At 47.4% G+C, this 18,901-nt stretch overlaps 1 protein-coding gene across 2 annotated transcripts in view; it reads right to left on the bottom strand.

The window, feature by feature from the left end:
* Nucleotides 1–496: 496 nt before the first annotated feature.
* The window catches only part of LOC127578267 (E3 ubiquitin-protein ligase TRIM33-like), a 113,283-nt gene continuing 94,878 nt past the window's right edge, over nucleotides 497–18,901 (bottom strand). The window contains exons 10-19 of one of the 2 annotated variants that reach the window (XM_052030061.1): nucleotides 17,943–18,119; nucleotides 16,203–16,391; nucleotides 11,940–12,075; nucleotides 10,422–10,485; nucleotides 10,090–10,261; nucleotides 7,974–8,311; nucleotides 5,178–5,310; nucleotides 3,719–3,796; nucleotides 2,808–2,960; nucleotides 497–891 (exon numbers count right to left, since the gene is read on the bottom strand). In XM_052030061.1, the coding sequence (XP_051886021.1) occupies nucleotides 670–891; nucleotides 2,808–2,960; nucleotides 3,719–3,796; nucleotides 5,178–5,310; nucleotides 7,974–8,311; nucleotides 10,090–10,261; nucleotides 10,422–10,485; nucleotides 11,940–12,075; nucleotides 16,203–16,391; nucleotides 17,943–18,119 (1,662 nt within the window). In that variant the 3' untranslated portion in view covers nucleotides 497–669. The remainder of the gene's footprint in view (nucleotides 892–2,807; nucleotides 2,961–3,718; nucleotides 3,797–5,177; nucleotides 5,311–7,973; nucleotides 8,312–10,089; nucleotides 10,262–10,421; nucleotides 10,486–11,939; nucleotides 12,076–16,202; nucleotides 16,392–17,942; nucleotides 18,120–18,901) is intronic. The other variant, XM_052030062.1, reaches the window with a different exon arrangement.

Genomic DNA, 18,901 nt, shown 5'->3' with positions numbered 1-18,901 from the left:
GTGTGCTTAACAATGTCAGGTGATAGCAAAGGTCAACAGGAGGGTGCTTGGAGCTGGAAAGCGAGGGAGAAATTTGAAGTAATTTCGTGATTAATCGGCCGTAATTGTACTGCAGAATCTTGGCATGACTCCCTCCTGAAAACGATTGAGCCCAATTCACCAAGTGGGAAAGTTTGAGTCAGCCTTTTCTGTTTCTCAAAGGTGAAAGATTAATGGGAGAGAGTGAAGAGCGAGAGATGGAGTGCAATAACTCTGCCTTGCAATAACTAAGAAAGGCGAGGGCAGATGGATAGTGGGCCTTACTGTGGGGACAGGAGAAGATTTAACAGCTGGGACCAACCGCCCCATGTTAGGTCTTCATTGTCACATCAACCCTGATTCTCCAAGGGAGACGTAACCTCTCATTGAATGCGATAATCAGCCACAGTTGAAATCCAGTTTGCTTTGCCAGCCATTGCTATCAGAGCTTACAGACAAACAAGCAGGCAGACATGTCTGTGAGGTAGCAGAAATGTATTTAATTTACCACCTGCTGGTTTGTAATTCTAATACAGAATAGTGTTCATCACTAACTAGACTTTTCAAGCATGGTTTCTCTTAAATATCAATTTCCTGATACAAATATTACAGTCCTCAGCAAGTCTATTTAATAAGAGAATTCCTTCGCAGTCATTTGATGAAGATGGGGCTCTCTCTTCCTTTGCAACGCTTTCTCCGGGGCGGGACAACATCTTCATCGTCCTCCTCCGAATCAACGTTAACCTTTGTCCGCTCGGAGTCGGATTTGGAGGGAGGCAGCGGTGGGAATATCCTGTCTGGAAAAAGCGCCATGAGCTTTGCCTCGAAGTATTGCTCCAAGGTCCTTCCAGCGTGGGCGACTTCAGAATCAGGCTGCAACAGAATGGAAGCAAGCGCAACTTTTATTGGCCAAGGCTCTCGTGTACCCTGCCGGCCATTTGTCAAAGGCAGCAGACATCTGCGGGAGGTTCCAGTCTGTCGAGGGAAGAGGGGACGTGGATGTCGTTTTAAGTCAGCGAGCAGTTGAGGAAGGAGAGCAGGGTGGAGAATAAGGATTTTTGGGAAGTGAGAGTGTGGAACAAGTCAAGAGGAAGGTACGAGGGGGATGTCAGGGGTAAGTTTTTTTTTTACACAGAGAATGGTGGGTGTGTGGAATGCACTGCCTGCAGAGGTTGTGGGGGCAGATACATTAGGGACATTTAAAAGACTCTTAGATAGGCACATGAATGATAGAGGAATGGAGGGCTATGTGGGAGGGAAGGGTTAGACAGATCTTAGAGCAGGATAAAATGTTGGCACAACATTGTGGGCTGAAGGGCCTGTACTGTGCTGTAATGTTCTATGTTGGCAAGGGAAGAGAGACATGGTGGTCAGGTTACTGGATTAATAATCTGGGTGAGCTCAAATCATGTTTTAGCAAATGGGGATTTAATCGTTAACAAAATAACATGCAATAATTAAACCAAAAATGTAGCAGTAAAACAAGTTCAGGTCAGCGTGTGATGTGAAGAGTAATTCACCTGCCAGCTCTCCAGCACCTAGTCAGGAGGGAGATGGAATCCTTTTCACTTGCCTGGACGAGTGCAGGCTCCAGCAATGTTCATGAAACTCGACCCCATCCAGGACAAAGAAACCTGTGTGGGTCACAGGCCAACCCGGGTACATCACAGCTGCAGCGTGCAGTACTTGCAAGGTGCACTGCAGCAACTTGCCAAGACTTCTCTGAAATCCCCACGAGCTGGGGACAACTGTCGCAGGTGGATGAGAACATTATCACCCCCACTGACCTGATAATATGACCATTCTGGTCAACATGTACCTTCACTACATGGACTGCAGGGGTTTAATAAATAAGGTCCCCACATTCCCTGAGAGCAATCAGCGATGGACAATAAATGCTGACCTTGCTGGTGCTGTCCGATGGAAGCAGGCATACAGCCAGGCTTAGGGGAGTTAGTCATGGCCATAAATAGAGGGTAGGAGGCAATGGAATGGGCCAGAGTTAAACCTGATGCCCCACAGAACGTACTTCCAGCCAGACCTGATGTATCGGCTACACTCAGAGGCAGCACTTCACAGTCACCAGGATGTGGGCTCAAGGCATGGTTTGAGCACATCTTGACTGTGACAGAGGAAATGCCACCCTGCCAGAGGTCCTGTCTGCCTCTGTCAGTTGGGTTACTGGCTGAGGGAGAAGGTGACGATGGAAATTAGATATTCAGAACATTTGAAGAAATGCCTTTTCTGACTCTGCACTTCTTGTACCAGGAGCTGCAACTGTGCACAAGGTGCAATTCTGTAAGTTAACTTTTTTTTTAAATTCTTGCTAACCACTTCTACCAAGTTCTGTAATGATGCCATGGTACAACCAAACACTTAAGTTGATTGTTGCACCAAATAAGCATCTGGTCAATCTTGGAGCCCCAGGATGATGCAAGGTTTGGATTTTACCACAGCTCCTGATATGCATCTGGGAGCAAGTGTTACAAAGTGTCACACACACACACAAACTCACACACGCAAAGCTGAGTGCGCGCACACACACACACACACACACACACACACACACACACACACACACACAGAGGCATGCAAAGCTGAATGCACACACACACACAGACCAGATACACTGGTAGACAGACAGATGCACAGGGCACATACACAACACAGCCTGGAAAGTAAAGTGGGACAACCCTGCCCTGCTGTTAGTCTTCAGTGGGTTAGACTTCAACACTCAAGTGTGTGAAGCTGAAGCCCAGCCTGTGTTTCCATTTGAAATTGCCTCTTACCTCATTGAATTCCTCACAGTTCTTAAAGATCAGCCTGACATCTGCCACAAAGTCCTCAGCTCTCTGATAGTGCTGTGTGTGCTGCTTCTGCAGTTTAATCTTCACAGTGCACATGTCCATTGGTTTCTTTATAATCTTGTAGTAGTCGGGAACCTGCAAACAATGAGCAGCTGCCTCTAAGTATCAATGAACCCCAAGGCAACAGGGTGTGTAGGACTGACTAGCAAAAACTCAATTATCAACAGTTGAAGCACCAAAACTGAATTCAATACCTTTAAAAATTGGTGGACAGGAAGAGCCTTCAGGAAAGGGAAGTCTCTACCCTACCTACAGCACAGAGACAGGCCTCTGACTCACCAAGCCCACTCCGTCAAGCACCCATCTGTACCAATCCTACACTAACCCCCTTTTATTCGCCCCACATCCCCATGAAATCCCCCTCAAATTCTACCACCCACCTACACTAGGGGCAAATTATAGTGACCGATAAGCTACCAACCCACACATCTTTGGGACGGGGGAGAAAACGAACAACCTGATGAAATCCACATGGTCACAGAGAGAAGGTGCAAACTCTGCACAGAACTCTGCTGGAGGTCAGGAATGAGCCCGGGTTGCTGGAGCTGTAAGGCAGCCACCCTATATATGGCTTCAGTCTCACCCCCTGAGCACACATCTTCATGTTGAATGGGGAAAGTTTTCAAATAAAAACTTTGGTGAACTCCCTCAGGAGATTCCCTCTTTGCCCCACAGCAACAAGAGGACCTTCCCCCGGACACCAGTAGTCCCCGCATGCTGACAGACCATTTTAGACACGGCCCGATATCCTGCCTCACAGCCACGGAAAGACTTGCCGAATGTGCAGTGCAGTGACTCAGCCCCTTCAGGACGAGAGGGGAACTGATACTTACAACTGAAGCGGGAACTGGTTCTTGAAAGGCAACGCTCATTTCGTCACAGTACATGGAGAGCAGCAGGTTCTCGCATTTCTGTAAGAAACACACACTTGTCACTTGCCAGAGGAAAGGCTCAGTAACCGAGTCCACACTCTTAGAACAGCCCACAATCTATTGATATCCTCTGCAGCCCTCAAGGGAACAATGTAGCTTACTGGTCACCATCACCAACACATAAACCATTAACACGGTGGTTTAAAGCTTGGCATTTGACCAACCCGTCCCCACACCTCTCCACCACTGATTATCAATGCGATTTCGAGAGGTCCAGTCATTATGCTTGCAGGGTTCTTACTGAGCTAACACCCACCGACATCCTCTCTCTCTCTCTCACTGTGGTGTCTGTGCTCAGTGCTGGTGAAAAAGAAGTCATTGGTCTTGTAAAATACCTTAACGTTAGAATGTAAGAAGTAGAAGCAAGGGCAGGAACACTGTGACATGGCTAAATGAGCTGCTGCCACATAGCACCGGAGACCCAGGTTCAATCCTGACCTCAGGTGGTGTGTGTGTGTGTGTGTGTGTGTGTGTGTGTGTGTGTGTGTGTGTGTGTGTGTGTGTGTGTGTGTGTGTGTGTGTGTGTTATGCCTGTGTCTGTCTGTGTGTATATGTATTGTACATATGTATGTGTGTGTGTATATATATGTATGTGTGTGTAAATATGTGTGTGTGTGCATGCGTGTGCACAGAGTATGCAGGTTCCCCTGGTGACTGTGTGGATTTCCTTTGGCTGCTCCGGTTTCCTCTCAAATCCCACAGGCGTTTGGGTTTGCGGGTTAATTGTCCAATGGAAACTGCCCCTAGTTTGTAAGTGAGCGGCAGAATCGAGGTGGGGGGGGGGGGGGGGGGGTGTGTGCGGAGTTGATAAGAACATGGGGAGAATAAAAAAGAGATTAGTGTAGATGAGTGCTTGTAGACGTGGACCTACTGGGCTGAAAGCCCCGTTTCCATGCTGTCTGACTCTGTGCAGCACGGAGAGAGGTTGGACAAACTAGGCTTGTATCCGCAGGAGTGGAGAAGAGCAAGAGGACATACAAGAAGCTGAAGGATCTTGACAGGGTGGGTGTGGGGAGGGTGTTTCCCCTTATGGGAGAATCTAACTTCCTGTGGACGTCTGCACTTACAGGAGAGTAAAGCCTCAATTTGCCTCACACGGCACCTCACTCAGTATAGCATTCCCTCAACATCGTCGGCCTCGATCGTGCTCGGGGTTTGAAGTGGGTCTTGAACCCACAATCTTCCAGAGTAAAACCAAATAAGCCACACTTAACAGCTACGAACAATATTAAATCTCAGCAGCATTAATGGCTGGTGATGAACCTGTGGTAAGCGCTCATGCCAGCATCCATTAATACTCCCAGTTTTTGACAGGATACTGCTGCCACCGGAAGAGAAACCTCTGGAAGTACGTCCATACCCTTTGATCAATCGGGGGCATCTCCGAAGCTCCACCCACTTTCCGCTTTTCACCCGCTTGCCACTGCTCGTCACAGTCGTAGACCACCTCAGGGTTCACTGGGTCACGGCAGAAGGTACAGATCCACTCGCCACTGCAGGAAACAAACACACCGGCTCAGCAATAGACAGGACATTCATGGGTTAACCTCCAACAGCTGCCACACGACAGATAGAATCGCCACACAGGAAGAGGAGAAGGCCACTCCCTTCAGCCAGCTCCGCTAGATGGCGGCCAGTCTTCCACCTCGTTCCACAGTCTCACCTTGTCCCCAAATCTTCACTGGATATAATAAGCAACGTACATCAGATCCCATTTATCTGGCCAACCTCATCTGTCCAGAGCAACCTCAGTCTCTGATCACAGAACTTATTGATTTGCAATTGTCTGACCTTGTTGAATTTGTGAAACTTTCACAACCCAATGTGTGTTTTACTGTCAGTGGAACACTTTTTGGTTACCTAATACGTGAGACGTCACAGCCAATTTACTGCTTATGAAATCTTGCTGTGCACACAATTAAAGAGTGGATTATTCAGTCAGTACCCAAGTTTCTTGATGATTAAATAGCTGCCTGTGCACCAGGGATTTCTCTCCTGCTCTGATTCGACTGTTACTCCTCTGTATTAAAACCAACATCTTCTAAAAGTTGTGCCTTTGTCACATTTTGTGTTTAAGTGTGGAATTAGAGTCACCGACAAACTATCCAATCAAAGTTCAAAGGGAACACAGAGCTCTGAATGATTGGTCTTACAATTACTGGGGGCAGACAGCAGCCCAGCTCCTAGGTTTTGGTTTAAATGTCAATGGGACATTGATGGGAGCCAGGTATCTCTATCTGATCACTGTCTCTGTGGATCCAGAGATCAAAATTACTCCAGCTTCAGCATTTGGTTGGCAACCTCATTCAGAAAAGAAAAATAGAACTTGCTGATCAAAGAACAAGCGCAGCCCTTCTAGTTTGCTCTCTTATCAGGCTGGCTTACACGAAGAGGAAAAGCCTTATTAGAGTGGGAGGGAACAGTGAAGTAGGTCGCCAAAGGACACAGCAAGATAATAGATCAGTTAAAGTTATAGGCAGAGAAATGGCAAGTGGAGGTTAATCCGGGCAAGAGTGAGGTGTCGCACTTTGGGAAGTCCATACCTTCCTGAAAGTGGCAACACAGGTAGATAGAATATGGCATGTTTGCCTTCATTGCGTGGGCATAGAGTATAGCAGACAGGAAGTTATGATGTAGTTGTGTAGAAGTTTGGTTAGGCTACTGTATGCAGTTCTGGTCACCCCATTAGAGGAAGGATATGGAGGCTTTAGAGAGGGTGCAGAAGAGGTTCACCAGGATGCTGCCTGGATACAAGGAGAGGTTGAACAAACTTGTTTTTTTTCTCTGGAGCATCAGAGGCTGAGGGGAGACCTGACAGAAGTTTATAAAATTATGAGAGGCGTATTTAGAGTAGACAGTCAGCGTCCTTTTCCCAGGGCTGAATACTTGATTGGACAGCTTTAAGGTGAGAGGGGGAAAATTTAAAGGGGATGTGCGGGGCAAGTCTTTTCCCCCCACACAGAGTGTGGTGGGTGTCTGGAACGCACTGCCAGGGGTGGTAGTGGCATTCAAGAGGCTTTTTGATGGACACATGAATATGCAGGGAATGGAGGGATATGATTCATGTGCAAGCAGAAGGGATTAGTTTAATTTAGCATCATGCTCAGCACAGACATTGTGGCTGAAGGGCCTATAACCATGCCGTATTGTTCTATAGTCTATCCTGATGGTCATATGTACAATAATAATTGTTGTTGAGTAACCATTGTGAACAATTAAGCTACAACACAGGGTGAGGAAACTCACACAGGCAGAGAGGGATATGAATAAAAGCCAGCAGATCTTCCCAATTTACCACATCATCCCAACAACTTCTCTGACTCTCTCCCAAAAATATATTTGAATAAAATCTATTCAAACAGCATTGAAGTGGTTAACTGTTAGCCATTTCCAGCATCTTCTGAAGGGGCTTGTTTCACAGAACAACAACTCGTGTATGGAGACAGAAGCGGCATTTCCACAGTTATGGAAGCTTCTAACTGAACTGGAGGGTCCTCGTGCCAGCACCAGACTCCTGGATTGACCCAGTCCAAAGCAATCAGGCCAACTGCAGAAACAGACTGCTGCAAGATCAAGTCAGAGCTTGTGTATTCTGTGGAAAGTAACCTACTCCCAGCTCTCCAAAGCCCATCGAGGCCCTCACAGTAAGTGTTCAACCATTCTCTACCCAAAAGAGTCAACATCAAAACAAGAAAGATATGCTAGGTGGCATTCAAAATGGCGTGGCAGGCAGCCAATCTGTCACCCTACAGACACACTATAGAAACTTGGTAATGATTCTTCAGAAGCACCAATGAATCCCCAAACTCCTACCATCCACAGGTAGGAGACAGAGACATGGGAATACCATCATGCCACCCTGACTTGGGAAAGTATTGTCATTCCATCATCATCACTGGGTCTAATCCTGGAGTTCCCTGCGTAATCACTTGAGGGAATAACTTCGCCACAGGAATTGCTGTGGAACAGGAAGGTGGCTCATCGCCATCACCTTTCTCAAGGACAGTTAGGATAATGGCAAAAACTGGCCCAAAGCCCAAGTCCCACTATGAAGTTTTAAGAAACTAAGCACCGTTCATAAGCCAGCTCTCTATGAGGTGGATTTACTCTTGGAAAAGCCTTACTAGAATGGGAGGGGAGAGTAGTTGTACCTTACCTTGGAAAGGTGAGCAGAGTCGGCACATGGCAGACAAGATGGAAGACTTTGGGGCACTTCTCACAGCAGAGCAGGTCACCTCCGTTCTGGCAGACCGCGCACCAGTCTTCATTTGGATCGTCCTCTTTACTGTTTTCGGCTCCTGCCCGCGCAGGCTTGTGTGAGGCGCTGGAGGGCTGGGACTGCCTATTCTGAGGGCCGGCGGTATTGGCGGAGGGGGACGCCGTGCTGTCTGGAGGGTCCCCCTTGGTCGTGCTGTCTTGCTGAGCACCCATCCGGCCATCCAGCACCAGCTTATTGTGTGGGAGAGCTGCTGTGCTGTTCCGCTGGGTCACGAGCTGGAGGGGAGAGATGGAAAGCAGGTCCGGTCACAATGGAATGGAGTATACCGTCTTGAAACTTCGTGAAGAACAGATCCTGCATTGCTTGCTCCCACTCCCAACGGTAATTGGTTTATTATTGTCACATGTACCGAGATACAGTGAAAAGTTTTTGTTTGCGTGTCATCCAGACAGATCATTCCTTACACAAATACATCAAGGAAAACAAAACAGAATGCAGAATATAATGTTACAATTACAGAGAAAGTGCAGTGCAGGTAGACAAATAAAGTGCTCGGGCCATGACAAGGTAGACTGAGAGATCAAGAGTTTATCTTTGTCATACAAGAGGTCCATTCAAGAGTCTTCTAACAGTGGGATAAAAACTAACCTTGAGCCCGGAGGTACATGTTCTCAAGCTTTTGTCTCTTCTGCCTGATGGGGGGGGGGGGGGGGGGTGAAGAGAGAATGGTCGGGGAGGCAGGGGTCTTTGATTATGTTGGCTGCTTTCCCGAGGCAGCAGGAAGTGTAGACAAGAGACATGGAGGAGAGGCTGGTTTTCGTGATGGACTGGGCTGTGCTCACAACTCTCTGCAGTTTCTTGCAGTCTTGGGCAGAGCAGTTGCCATACCAAGCCGTGATGCATCCGGATACGATGCTTTCTATGGAGCATCTGTAAAAATCGGTGAGGATTATCGAGGACACGCCAATGATGCCTAAGGTGATATGATTAACTGGTCTCCTAGTTGGACTGGCAAATCGCACAAGAGCTGACCAGTTTAGGGGCAGCAGAGTGACACAGCTGCTAAAGCCGCTGCCTCACAGCTCCAGTGAGCTGGGTTCAATCCTGACCTCGGGTTCTGTCTGTGTGGAGTTCACACGTTCTCCCTGTGATGACGGTGGGTCTCCTCCCACTTCCCAAAGATGTGTGGGTTGGTCGGTGAATTGCCTACTGCAAATTACCCCTAGTATGTAGGTGTGTGGGAGAATCTGAGGGGGGGAGGGGTGTTGATGGGAATTGGGTAGAATAAAAATTGGGATTAATACAAGATTAGTGTGTGGGTGATTGATGATCAGCACAGGCTCAATGGGCCAAAGGGCCTGTTTCTGTGCTGTAGCTCTCTGTGATGAGGCCACCGCACCTTTCAAGGCACGCAGACACCCACTGTGATGTCCACATGCTGAGCTACAGCTCAGAAAGTGATCAGCTGCAATTATTTAGGTGGTGAGAAGTTTCCATTTCACCACTGTGAAACACGTGATCCTCCACTGTCATATTGTACAGAATACAAGTCGGCTTACGAAGGTTCTCCTGCAATACATTTCACACACCGAGCACTGGGCTGGAACCAATGGGAACCCCACCACTAACAAAAATAGAAGAGAGACCACAGTTGCTGGAATTCCAGAATAAAAACACAACATGCTAGAAACACTCGGCAGGTAAGGAAGCATCTGTGGAGAGAGAAACAGTGAACGTTTCAGGTTGAAGACCTCCCATCAGGACAGTTGCAGGCAGCACACCCGAACTGAGCTTGCAGAGGAAGAACTTTTCCCCCTCGCATCCAAAACAACAGCCGTGGTCGCCGGAAAGGTTCTGATGACAGGTCGGTGGCCTCGTCATACAGCACAGAAAAAGGCCCATCGACCCATCCCGTCTGTGCCAATGCAACTGACAAACTCCTTGGATTCTGCACCAGTTGTACAATGTGATGTAAAATTGTTTGAAATATATTGGAAAACACAACATTAAAAACATAACAGCGCTGGCTAGACTTATAAGAAATTCAACGAACCAGGCTAGGCTCTGTGATCTCTTCCCCCGGCTCCTGCTTCACAACAATGATGGGGAAATCACACAGGTCATCCTCGGAAATGGGCTCCTGCTTGACTTTAATCGACTCGAGGCGAATGGTTGGTGCCATCTGCTGAGGTTCGGGCTTCGATAGCCTGCTTGATGAGGTACAACTGCGAGAGAATGAGAGAGAGAGAGAGAATGAGAGAGAGAGAGAATGAGAGATAGATAGATAGATATGGAGGCGAAAGGCGGGAGAGGGTGAGAGATATTAGGACTGAGAAAGATGCAAGGAAAACATCATTGAGGAATGGGGATAAAAGAGCTTCTCACCTCCCTCTGCTGCCAGTGCTGGAGGTGTGCCCAGGTGCATGCACACTGGTGACTGTCACTGACCCTGGGAAGAGATACAAAGCACGAGAGGATAAGATAAGATATCTTTATTAGTCACATGTACATCGAAACACACAGTGAAATGCATCTTTTGCATAGAGTGTTCTGGGGGCAGCCCGCAAGTATCGCCACGCTTCTGGCACCAACATAGCACGCCCACAATTTCCTAACCCGTACGTCTTTGGAATGTGGGAGGAAACCGAAGCACCCGGAAGAAACTCATGCAGACACAGGGAGAACATACGAACTCCTTAGAGACAGCGGCGGGAATTGAACCCGGGTCGCTGGTGCTGTAATAGCGTTACGCTAACCGCTACACTACAGTGCCTGCCCTCCACCATGCCTGTAAGCACATGATGCCAGACACTTGCTAACCATTGGTGTGTAGCGGCCAGCTACACACTATGAAATGAAGACACAGAGTCGCTGGTTCGAAATCAGAAGTCGAGTGAACGACAGGGGCGTGATGCGCCTTTAATATCTGAAAACTTCCCGCGCTACCGCTCCCGTGCTGACATCATGCGCGGGTCACCTGACCTTCCCGCGCACGGGTTTTCCTAGCCCGACAATGGGGAAGAAGGAGGGCCCCACGCCACTTTGGATTGGGGCCTCCGACGACGTTCGCGGTGTTGGGAGCCAGTTCGATGCCGGTGCAGTGAGTCGCTACAGGTGCGCCTTTTGCAGTTCTTGCAACTTAGACAAAGCTATTCATCAGCAAGTGTTTGATTGTGAGGAAGCTTTCACCAGACCTGATCCCAGTCTCTCCCCCACTGGCCACCATTGTGCTGGGGGCCACACAAGTATTGATAATACCAGAACTCTCAACACTAACAGGCAGCCAGAATATGCACGGATCTACAGGTACCCCACCTAGTGCTATTTGGAGGAAGAATGGCCGAGTTTGCCTGGTTTCTGGAAGCTTGCCCAGAAACCTGGAGGAGCAAGGAGTGCCTTACTTTGCGTTCCAATCTCCAAACCCAATGAAGATTCAACAAACAAGGAGATGCGTGGTACAAGGATTTAGCACCATCTAACTTAGCCCTCTCAACCCGAGAAAAGCAGAAATATTTTATAGAGAAATAGATAAACAGATGTGCCATGCAAAATAACTAACTATAGAGGGATGAAATCCTCCCAACTCCACAGTTCCCCAGTCTTAGCAATTGGCTTTAATGTTTGTCACCAAACTCTTTTCTGTTGATGTCTTGCATTGGCGAGTGGCTTAATTGTTTTAAACGTTTATTTATACAGCACAGTAAAAGGCCCTTCCGGCCCAAAGAGCCTGCGCCACCCAACTACATGCATGTTAACCTACTAACCCGTACATCTTTGGAATGTGGGAGGAAACCCTCAGTCACGGGGAGAAAGTACAAGCTCCTTAGAGACAGCGGCGGGAATTGAACCCTGATTGCTGGCGCTGTAATAGCGTTACGCTAACCGCTACGGGTGCAGACTTACCTGTATGCCCTGGCGAGGGCATGGAAGGAGCAGGAGAAGGGTTTGTGCTGGTGGCCGAAGGTCGTGCTGGCACACAATTGCCATTCTTTTCTCTGGCCAGTAGGTTCTCCAGCAGCACAGTCCCTGTGTCGTCCAGCTGCAGTGTGAAGGGAAAAAGGAGCTTCAGCATTCCTTACTAAGTTTTAGGAATACGTAGATCCATCACCGGTTGATCGACCTGTTGAGTCCATGACGACTCAGCTTTTGGTCTTGCTGAGGCAGAATGGCAGGAAGAAGTTGCAGAGATTTATCCTCACTCATTGTCAAAATACATTGATTGTTTTCACGTTAGTGCTTCTGGGGTCTGGCGGTGGGCAAATCATCACATTTCCTCATTACAATTGCACTTCTAAAGTAATTCACTGGGAGTAAAGTGTTTTGGGAATAAAGCAAAGAAAGACAGGAAATATTTCACGTCCTTTCTTCTTATTCTATTCACCATTATGTCTTATAGGAAGAAACAAGAGCAACTGCTGAGGGTTTGGGACAGCCAGTAGATGTTTGGTTTTACTCAGGACATTTCAGTGCCATGCCCAGCTCTATAAATGAACCTACACACATTAGAAACAGAATCCAGCACATCATGGAAACCAGCCTCCCCTCCACAGACTCTGTCTATACCTCTCGCTGCCTTGGTGAAGCAGCCAGCATAATCAAAGACCCCACCCACCCAGGTCATTCTCTCTCCTCCCCTCTCCCATCAGGCAGAAGATACAGGAGGCTGAGGGCACGTACCACCAGGCTCAAGGACAGCTTCTATCCCACTGTGATAAGACTATTGAACTGTTTCCTTATATGATGAGATGGTCACTTGACCTCACAATCTACCTTGTTGTGACCTTGCACCTCATTGTCTACCTGCAATGCACTTCCCTGTAGCTGTGACACTTTACTCTGTATTCTGTTATTGGTTTTACCCTGTACTACCTCAATGCACTGTGTAATGAACTGATCTCTACGAACGGCATGCAAGACAAGTTTTTCCTCTGTACCTCGGTACAAGTGACAATAATAAACCAATACCAATCATGCTCTACTTTCATTTAGATGGTAAATGTGAATGTTCCTCCACAAGTCCTCCCTTTACAAGTAGGGTGACGGCATAGTGAACCTACACAAATGGACTCCCAGCACTCTGCACAGTAATAAATACAAGCTGCAGCTTGAAACCACGCACACTCACAGATTATAACCCATGTACATCCTCCAAGTCAAGTCGAGTTTATTGTCACGTGCACAAGTACGGTGTGGCACAGGTGCAATGAAAAGCTTGCTTGCAGCAGCCTCACAGGCACGTAGGTTCAAAAATACATGACGCAGGTCTGTACAAGGCAGCTGCAGGAGAAGAGTCATTTTCATGGATTGGGGAGCTCTTTACCCAAAATCAACAGCTGCAGGAAACAACACTCTTTCTGGGACTGGATGCTTGCATGGCTATATGCGCGATACTCTGGTGCAGTGGATACTGATTCCCCATTCTACTGCACTCTTAGTCACAGCACAGTGACATCAATCGCACCCAGTGGTGGGGGTGGCTGCAATGGATCCTGTGAACAATGAACTAAACAGGAACAACTTATGATCAAGGGTAAAGGGCAACACAAGAACTGGGCTGACTCGGGTGAGGGCTTGTGGTGATCCTTTTAGATTTTAAAACCATTTAATTCTCTCTTCCCCTCCACCAATGTTACTACAGATTCAGATTAGTTTATTGTCATGTACACCAGGGTGCGATGAATTTCCTCGTTCAGGTGAAGCTCACAGAGTAAACAGTATACATGGTAATAATAAATTCAACAGTAAGTACAGTGGTGGTTGCAAAACAAAAACAGAATGGTGCAAGGATTATAGTGCAGTCCGAAACTGTGCAAAATGAAACGCTGAAGTGACAATAATGGAATTAATAATGGAAGTAGAATTAAGAGTCTGAGAACGAGGCAGCACTGCCGGGAAGGGGATGTGGAAGAGGTGATGGTTCAGAAATCTGTCAGCAGTGGGGAAGAACCTGTCCGAGTCTGGTCATCAGGGCTTTCAAGCTCCTGTATCTTCTCCCAGAAGGTAGAAGAGAGAAAAGGGATTGGCCGGGGAGGCTGGTGTCCCTGACGATACCGTTATCCTTCTTGAAGATAGTGAACGTGAAGTGGCAACAGTGCTGCCATAATCTCCCTCACTGCCCTTCTACAGGGACCATGGCTGTAATATTGGGTTTCAGTCAACTGGTGGGACCACTGTGTACAAGGCTCATGGTAAAAGTAGATATGGGCATGTCTTCACACACTCCATGTGTGCAGTTGAAAACAAGTGGACAGCTGCACTTGCACCTCTTTTTTACACTTAAAATGGATTCCTTAAGATGTGCGATGACTAAGGTTACACAGTAATTGTTGTTAAGGCAGAATTCCCATCCAAAACCATCTGTTTCACTGCATCTCTCCCTTCCTTCAGGATATTCCTCAAAACTTACCTCCCTGACCAACCTTAATACCTCCGCACAGCTTGAAGTCAAATCACATCCACCAAGCTCTTGTGAAGTACTTTGGGGGCTGTATTAAGCTCTAAAAGTGTCTGTATAATTGCAAAGCACCACTGAAGTGCTTACAACTTCACAGTACTAGGCAACCAAGACTCAGGTCTCTAACGTCCTTCCAATCCCATATGATAACCAATCATGATTATCCACTGATGGCCCTGTTAAAAATCTGCTAGGTTTTGTATTGGTATTGGTTTATTTTTGTCACTTGTACCGAGGTACAAACTTGTCTTGCGTACCGTTCATACAGATCAATTCATTACACAGTGCATTGAGGTAGTACAGGGTAAAAACAATAACAAAATACAGAGTAAAGTGTCACAGCTACAGGGAAGTGCATTGCAGGTAGACAATAAGGCGCAAGGTCATAACAAGATAGATTATGAGGTCAGAGTCCAGCTCATCATATAAGGTCGATGCCATTCAATAGTCTTATCACAGTGGGATAGAAGCTGTCCTTAAATCTGGTGGTACGTGCCCTCAGGCACCTGTATCTTCTGCCTGATGGGAGAGGAGAGAAGACACAATGACCTGATTCAGGTCTCTAACATCTTTCCAATCCCACACGATAACCGAGTGAGTGGGGTCTTTGATTATGCTGGCTGCTTCACCAAGGCAGCGAGAGGTGGAGACAGATAGTTGATTACAATCAGAACTCCTTTCTCTGCTGTACAATGCAGGCAACCCTCAGTGAACATTGTGTTGCTTCTATTGTTACTGATATTGTGTGGTGACCGTTGTTATGCAGGCCAACGAAACTGCCATTTGTACTCAGTAACGTCCCGGTCAATTAATTAGTGAGCGATTAACATTGTCCGAGAAACCAGCAGAATGACCTGGTGACACAAAAGGTTGCAGATACTGTAATCAGGAGCAAACCAAAAGCAAACCGCTGGAGGAACTCAGTGGGTCAAGCAGCATCTGTGGAGGCAGACGGATGGTCGGCATTTCGGGTTGAGATCCTGCATCAGGACTACGAATGTAGAGGGAAGATAGCCAGTATAAAGAGGGGCAAGACAGGGGCTGGGCGGTGATAGGTTGAACCAGGTCAGGTGGAAGATGATGGGCAGATGGAGCAGGGAGGGGGAACTGGTGGGGGGAGAGATAGAGGCTGGTGGGCGATAGGTGGCAAACAAGGGCACAGATGGAAGCAGGTGGAGGGACGAGGCAGAGACAGCGGCCGGAAGGTGATAAGTGGAAACACAGGAGTGGAACTACCTACTTTCCTCCACACATTACCCTCAAGTACGGAATCTTTAACGTAATAAATGAAAGAGAAAATTCAGAAACACTCAGGTCAAGCAGGATCTGTGGAAGGAGAAATAGAGTTAACTTTTCAGGTCAATGACCCTTCGTCAGGAATCCTTACCGTCCACCTGAACTAACAGGACAAGGAGACAGGATCTCAGGTTAATGTCTGCAATGGTCACCTGGTAAGAAGCAAGGAGCTGGCACATTTGGGCCTTTATCGTGGTTGCTGTACAGAATGTGTCCACTAGACTCATCGGCAACAAAGCGGGAACCATGTCCTGTGGGATGGGGTAGCACTGAGCATTTAACAATGTAACAAACTATAAAGCTTTCAAATTCTTTCAATTCCCATACCACCCCTCAATACAAACACAAATCTTCTGAACTGTACCTCAATAAAGGGTTGGTGCACCCCTGTTCCCTTTGCCTACGTTTGCTTTTACCTGTATTTGTGGAATATCAGGAAGACAGGATAGATGGTCAGGGCTGGTAACTGATGGGAGCAGCTCGACCATCAGAATCGGGCTATTGGAGGCAAATCCACCACGTGCAGTCACAAAGGCCATGGAAGAGTAAGAGGGGCTTGTAGTGCTGGCTACTGGGAGGGGTCTTGAGTTTCCAAGACTGCAGTGCTGAGGAAAATGGGGCAAAAGGGGACAACAGTAAAAAACAGAGCTGGTCCCAAGCAACAAATTCATAGACCGAAATACTTCAACTGTGCTCATTGTGGAGTGACTCCCGCCCACAGCTCAAACTTGCCACACTGAACTTGTTGTGCCATAAATGTCTCAAGGGTGAGCTGCAGCTTTGGAGGCTTTGAAGCATTAAATCTGCCCACCTGCCCCATCAGATGCTAAAGATCCAACATCACACTGGGTGCCCTCCACGTTTCCTCAATGACATTCTACTTCCCATTGACAGTCAACTGCGAGCCATCATGTGGTGGATTTGTGGGCTCCTGCTGTGGGCACATTGGTCTATTTAACAACAGTCACCACGCAGTTCTAGTCATCGTACACCAATAGTAGTCCATTATTAAGAAGAATTTAGATACATTCACAATTTATTATTATCTGAGCAAAAGTGGCATGAGGTCTCCCAAGAACTGGCTTGCAAGCATGGAAATCTCTTATGTGGTACCTAAAGGCTTCTTTTCCTTCTCTTTTTTCATTGTTTCTGGGATGGTAGCATTGCTGGCAAGGTCTCGTCCCTCCCAAAAATCTATCATATTCTCTCTTGTCCTCCCCCCAGTTCTGCAAGGGGAGGGGAGGAGCAGTAATAGTTAAAGTACTGGGTTCCAATCAGTCAATGCCCCTCTTTATACTGGCTGAGTAGGACTATGGAGTCCCCAGTCAGGTGACAGCTGTGGGGACAGTCACACACCTACTCCCGAACACAGTTACTTCCACTGCATGGCATTCTCTGAACATTTAAGTACAGCCGAGATATTTTCAGAAATCTAACCAAGATTCAGGTTTTTCAAAGTGCATTTACACAAACGCTAAACCTAATCCGGTTTGACACAACCCCTCCAGGTGTCAGATCAGGTAGCTCCAGATTTGTACTGTGACTTTAGAGAGGGCCTTAGACAATGATACTTAGCCAATGCTGTAAAAGCACCTTTTTGACGACTCTTCGGTACCAGAGTAAGGGGCTGTTTCTAAGATTAGATGTGTGCCTTTCCAATAATGGGCAGCCCATCACTCTAAAAGTACAAAGTCTTTTGTCCTTTGCCTCTCCCATCTGCATTTTACCTCAGTGTGGTTCAGACAAGCTTCACCTTTTAAAAATGCAAATTTTTCTTGCTCTATATGCAAACAATACATTTGTTCAGCGATGTGGTGACAAGGAGGGAGAGGGGAGCAGATTTCGATGCACTTTTATTCAAAGAGCCCTGGGCCAGTCAACCTACCGAAAAGCCCTCGTTTTCTCCTAAACCAGAGTAAAAACTTCATTTAAAAAGCCTGCGGAAGCTGCTGAGAGGCCCGATATAATTTCTCAGCACAGGAGAGTCACAGGAATGTAATCAAATGTAAACTGACAAGGCAAAGCAGGAGATCTTAGGAAGGGTTGGTCAAAAATAAATTGGACTTCAAGGTGGTTGAAAGGCACAGAGAAGGGTTTGGGGAGGGAAGACTGTGGGTGGCTTCCCTCTTGATCCCACCGGCCCCTTTGCCGCTTACCTGTCTCATCAGGGGGCTTGTGGTCATGTGGTGCTGCGGCCCGCTCTGCTGCTGAGGGCTGGTCATCTTGGTGGCATTACTCGGCGGCATTCGGTTCTGCTGTGCTGGAGGGGCCGGTGCACTTGGATTACCCCGCTGCAGGCTCTGCAGACTGATGAGGCGAGGTGGCTGCAGGGACTGAGCACAAGGCAAACAAATGAGGTCTCTCACCTCCAGCTTCCGGGTCTATGCACCACTGAAAACTGGCAACACGAGGTGCATCTTTGAGAACCACCTCAATTTCACAGGTCTCTGCTTATTTTGGACAGAGTTAGCTTTGTTTGCTCTCTAGTGCACACCCAACAGATTGCAAGGAAAGAGCTCAGGTGGGGCAAATTTAATTTTTAATATTCTATCCTTCAAACTTTACCACAGGGGATGGCACAATGGCCCAGCTGGTGAAGATGCTGCCTCACAGTTTCAGCGACCCAAGGTTTGATCCCAACCCCCAGTCCTGTCTATCTGGAGTTCGCACATTCTCCCTGTGACTGCGTGGGTTTCCTCCGGGTGCTCCAGTTTCCTCCCACAGCGCAAACACATGCAGGTCGGAAGGTTGGCCATCCACTGTAAATTGGACTTAGTCTGTAGGTGAGTGGTAGAATCCGGAGGGATCGATGGGAATGTGGGGAGTAAAACATGGAAGTGGTCTACATGGGTGGTCGTTGGGCAGCATGGACTCAGTGAGCCAAAGGGGCTGTTTCTGCTCTGTATTCAGTATTCTCTGAATATTCTTCAATATTTTCAGTGTGCTCTGTATTCTCTGGCTCTTCAGGGGATTCTACCCAAAATGGAATGACAAAACGAAAGACAAAGATCTCGACATTTCCTGCAAATTCATGACCTGCAATTTACAAGCTGCAATAATTGACACAGCTTTGAAAGTAATTTATTGTTGCAACACAAATTTTTTAATTTCTTCC

Source organism: Pristis pectinata, chromosome 15, assembly GCF_009764475.1.
Source record: "Pristis pectinata isolate sPriPec2 chromosome 15, sPriPec2.1.pri, whole genome shotgun sequence".
NCBI lineage: Eukaryota > Metazoa > Chordata > Chondrichthyes > Rhinopristiformes > Pristidae > Pristis > Pristis pectinata.
This window is presented reverse-complemented; position numbering and strand designations above follow the sequence as displayed.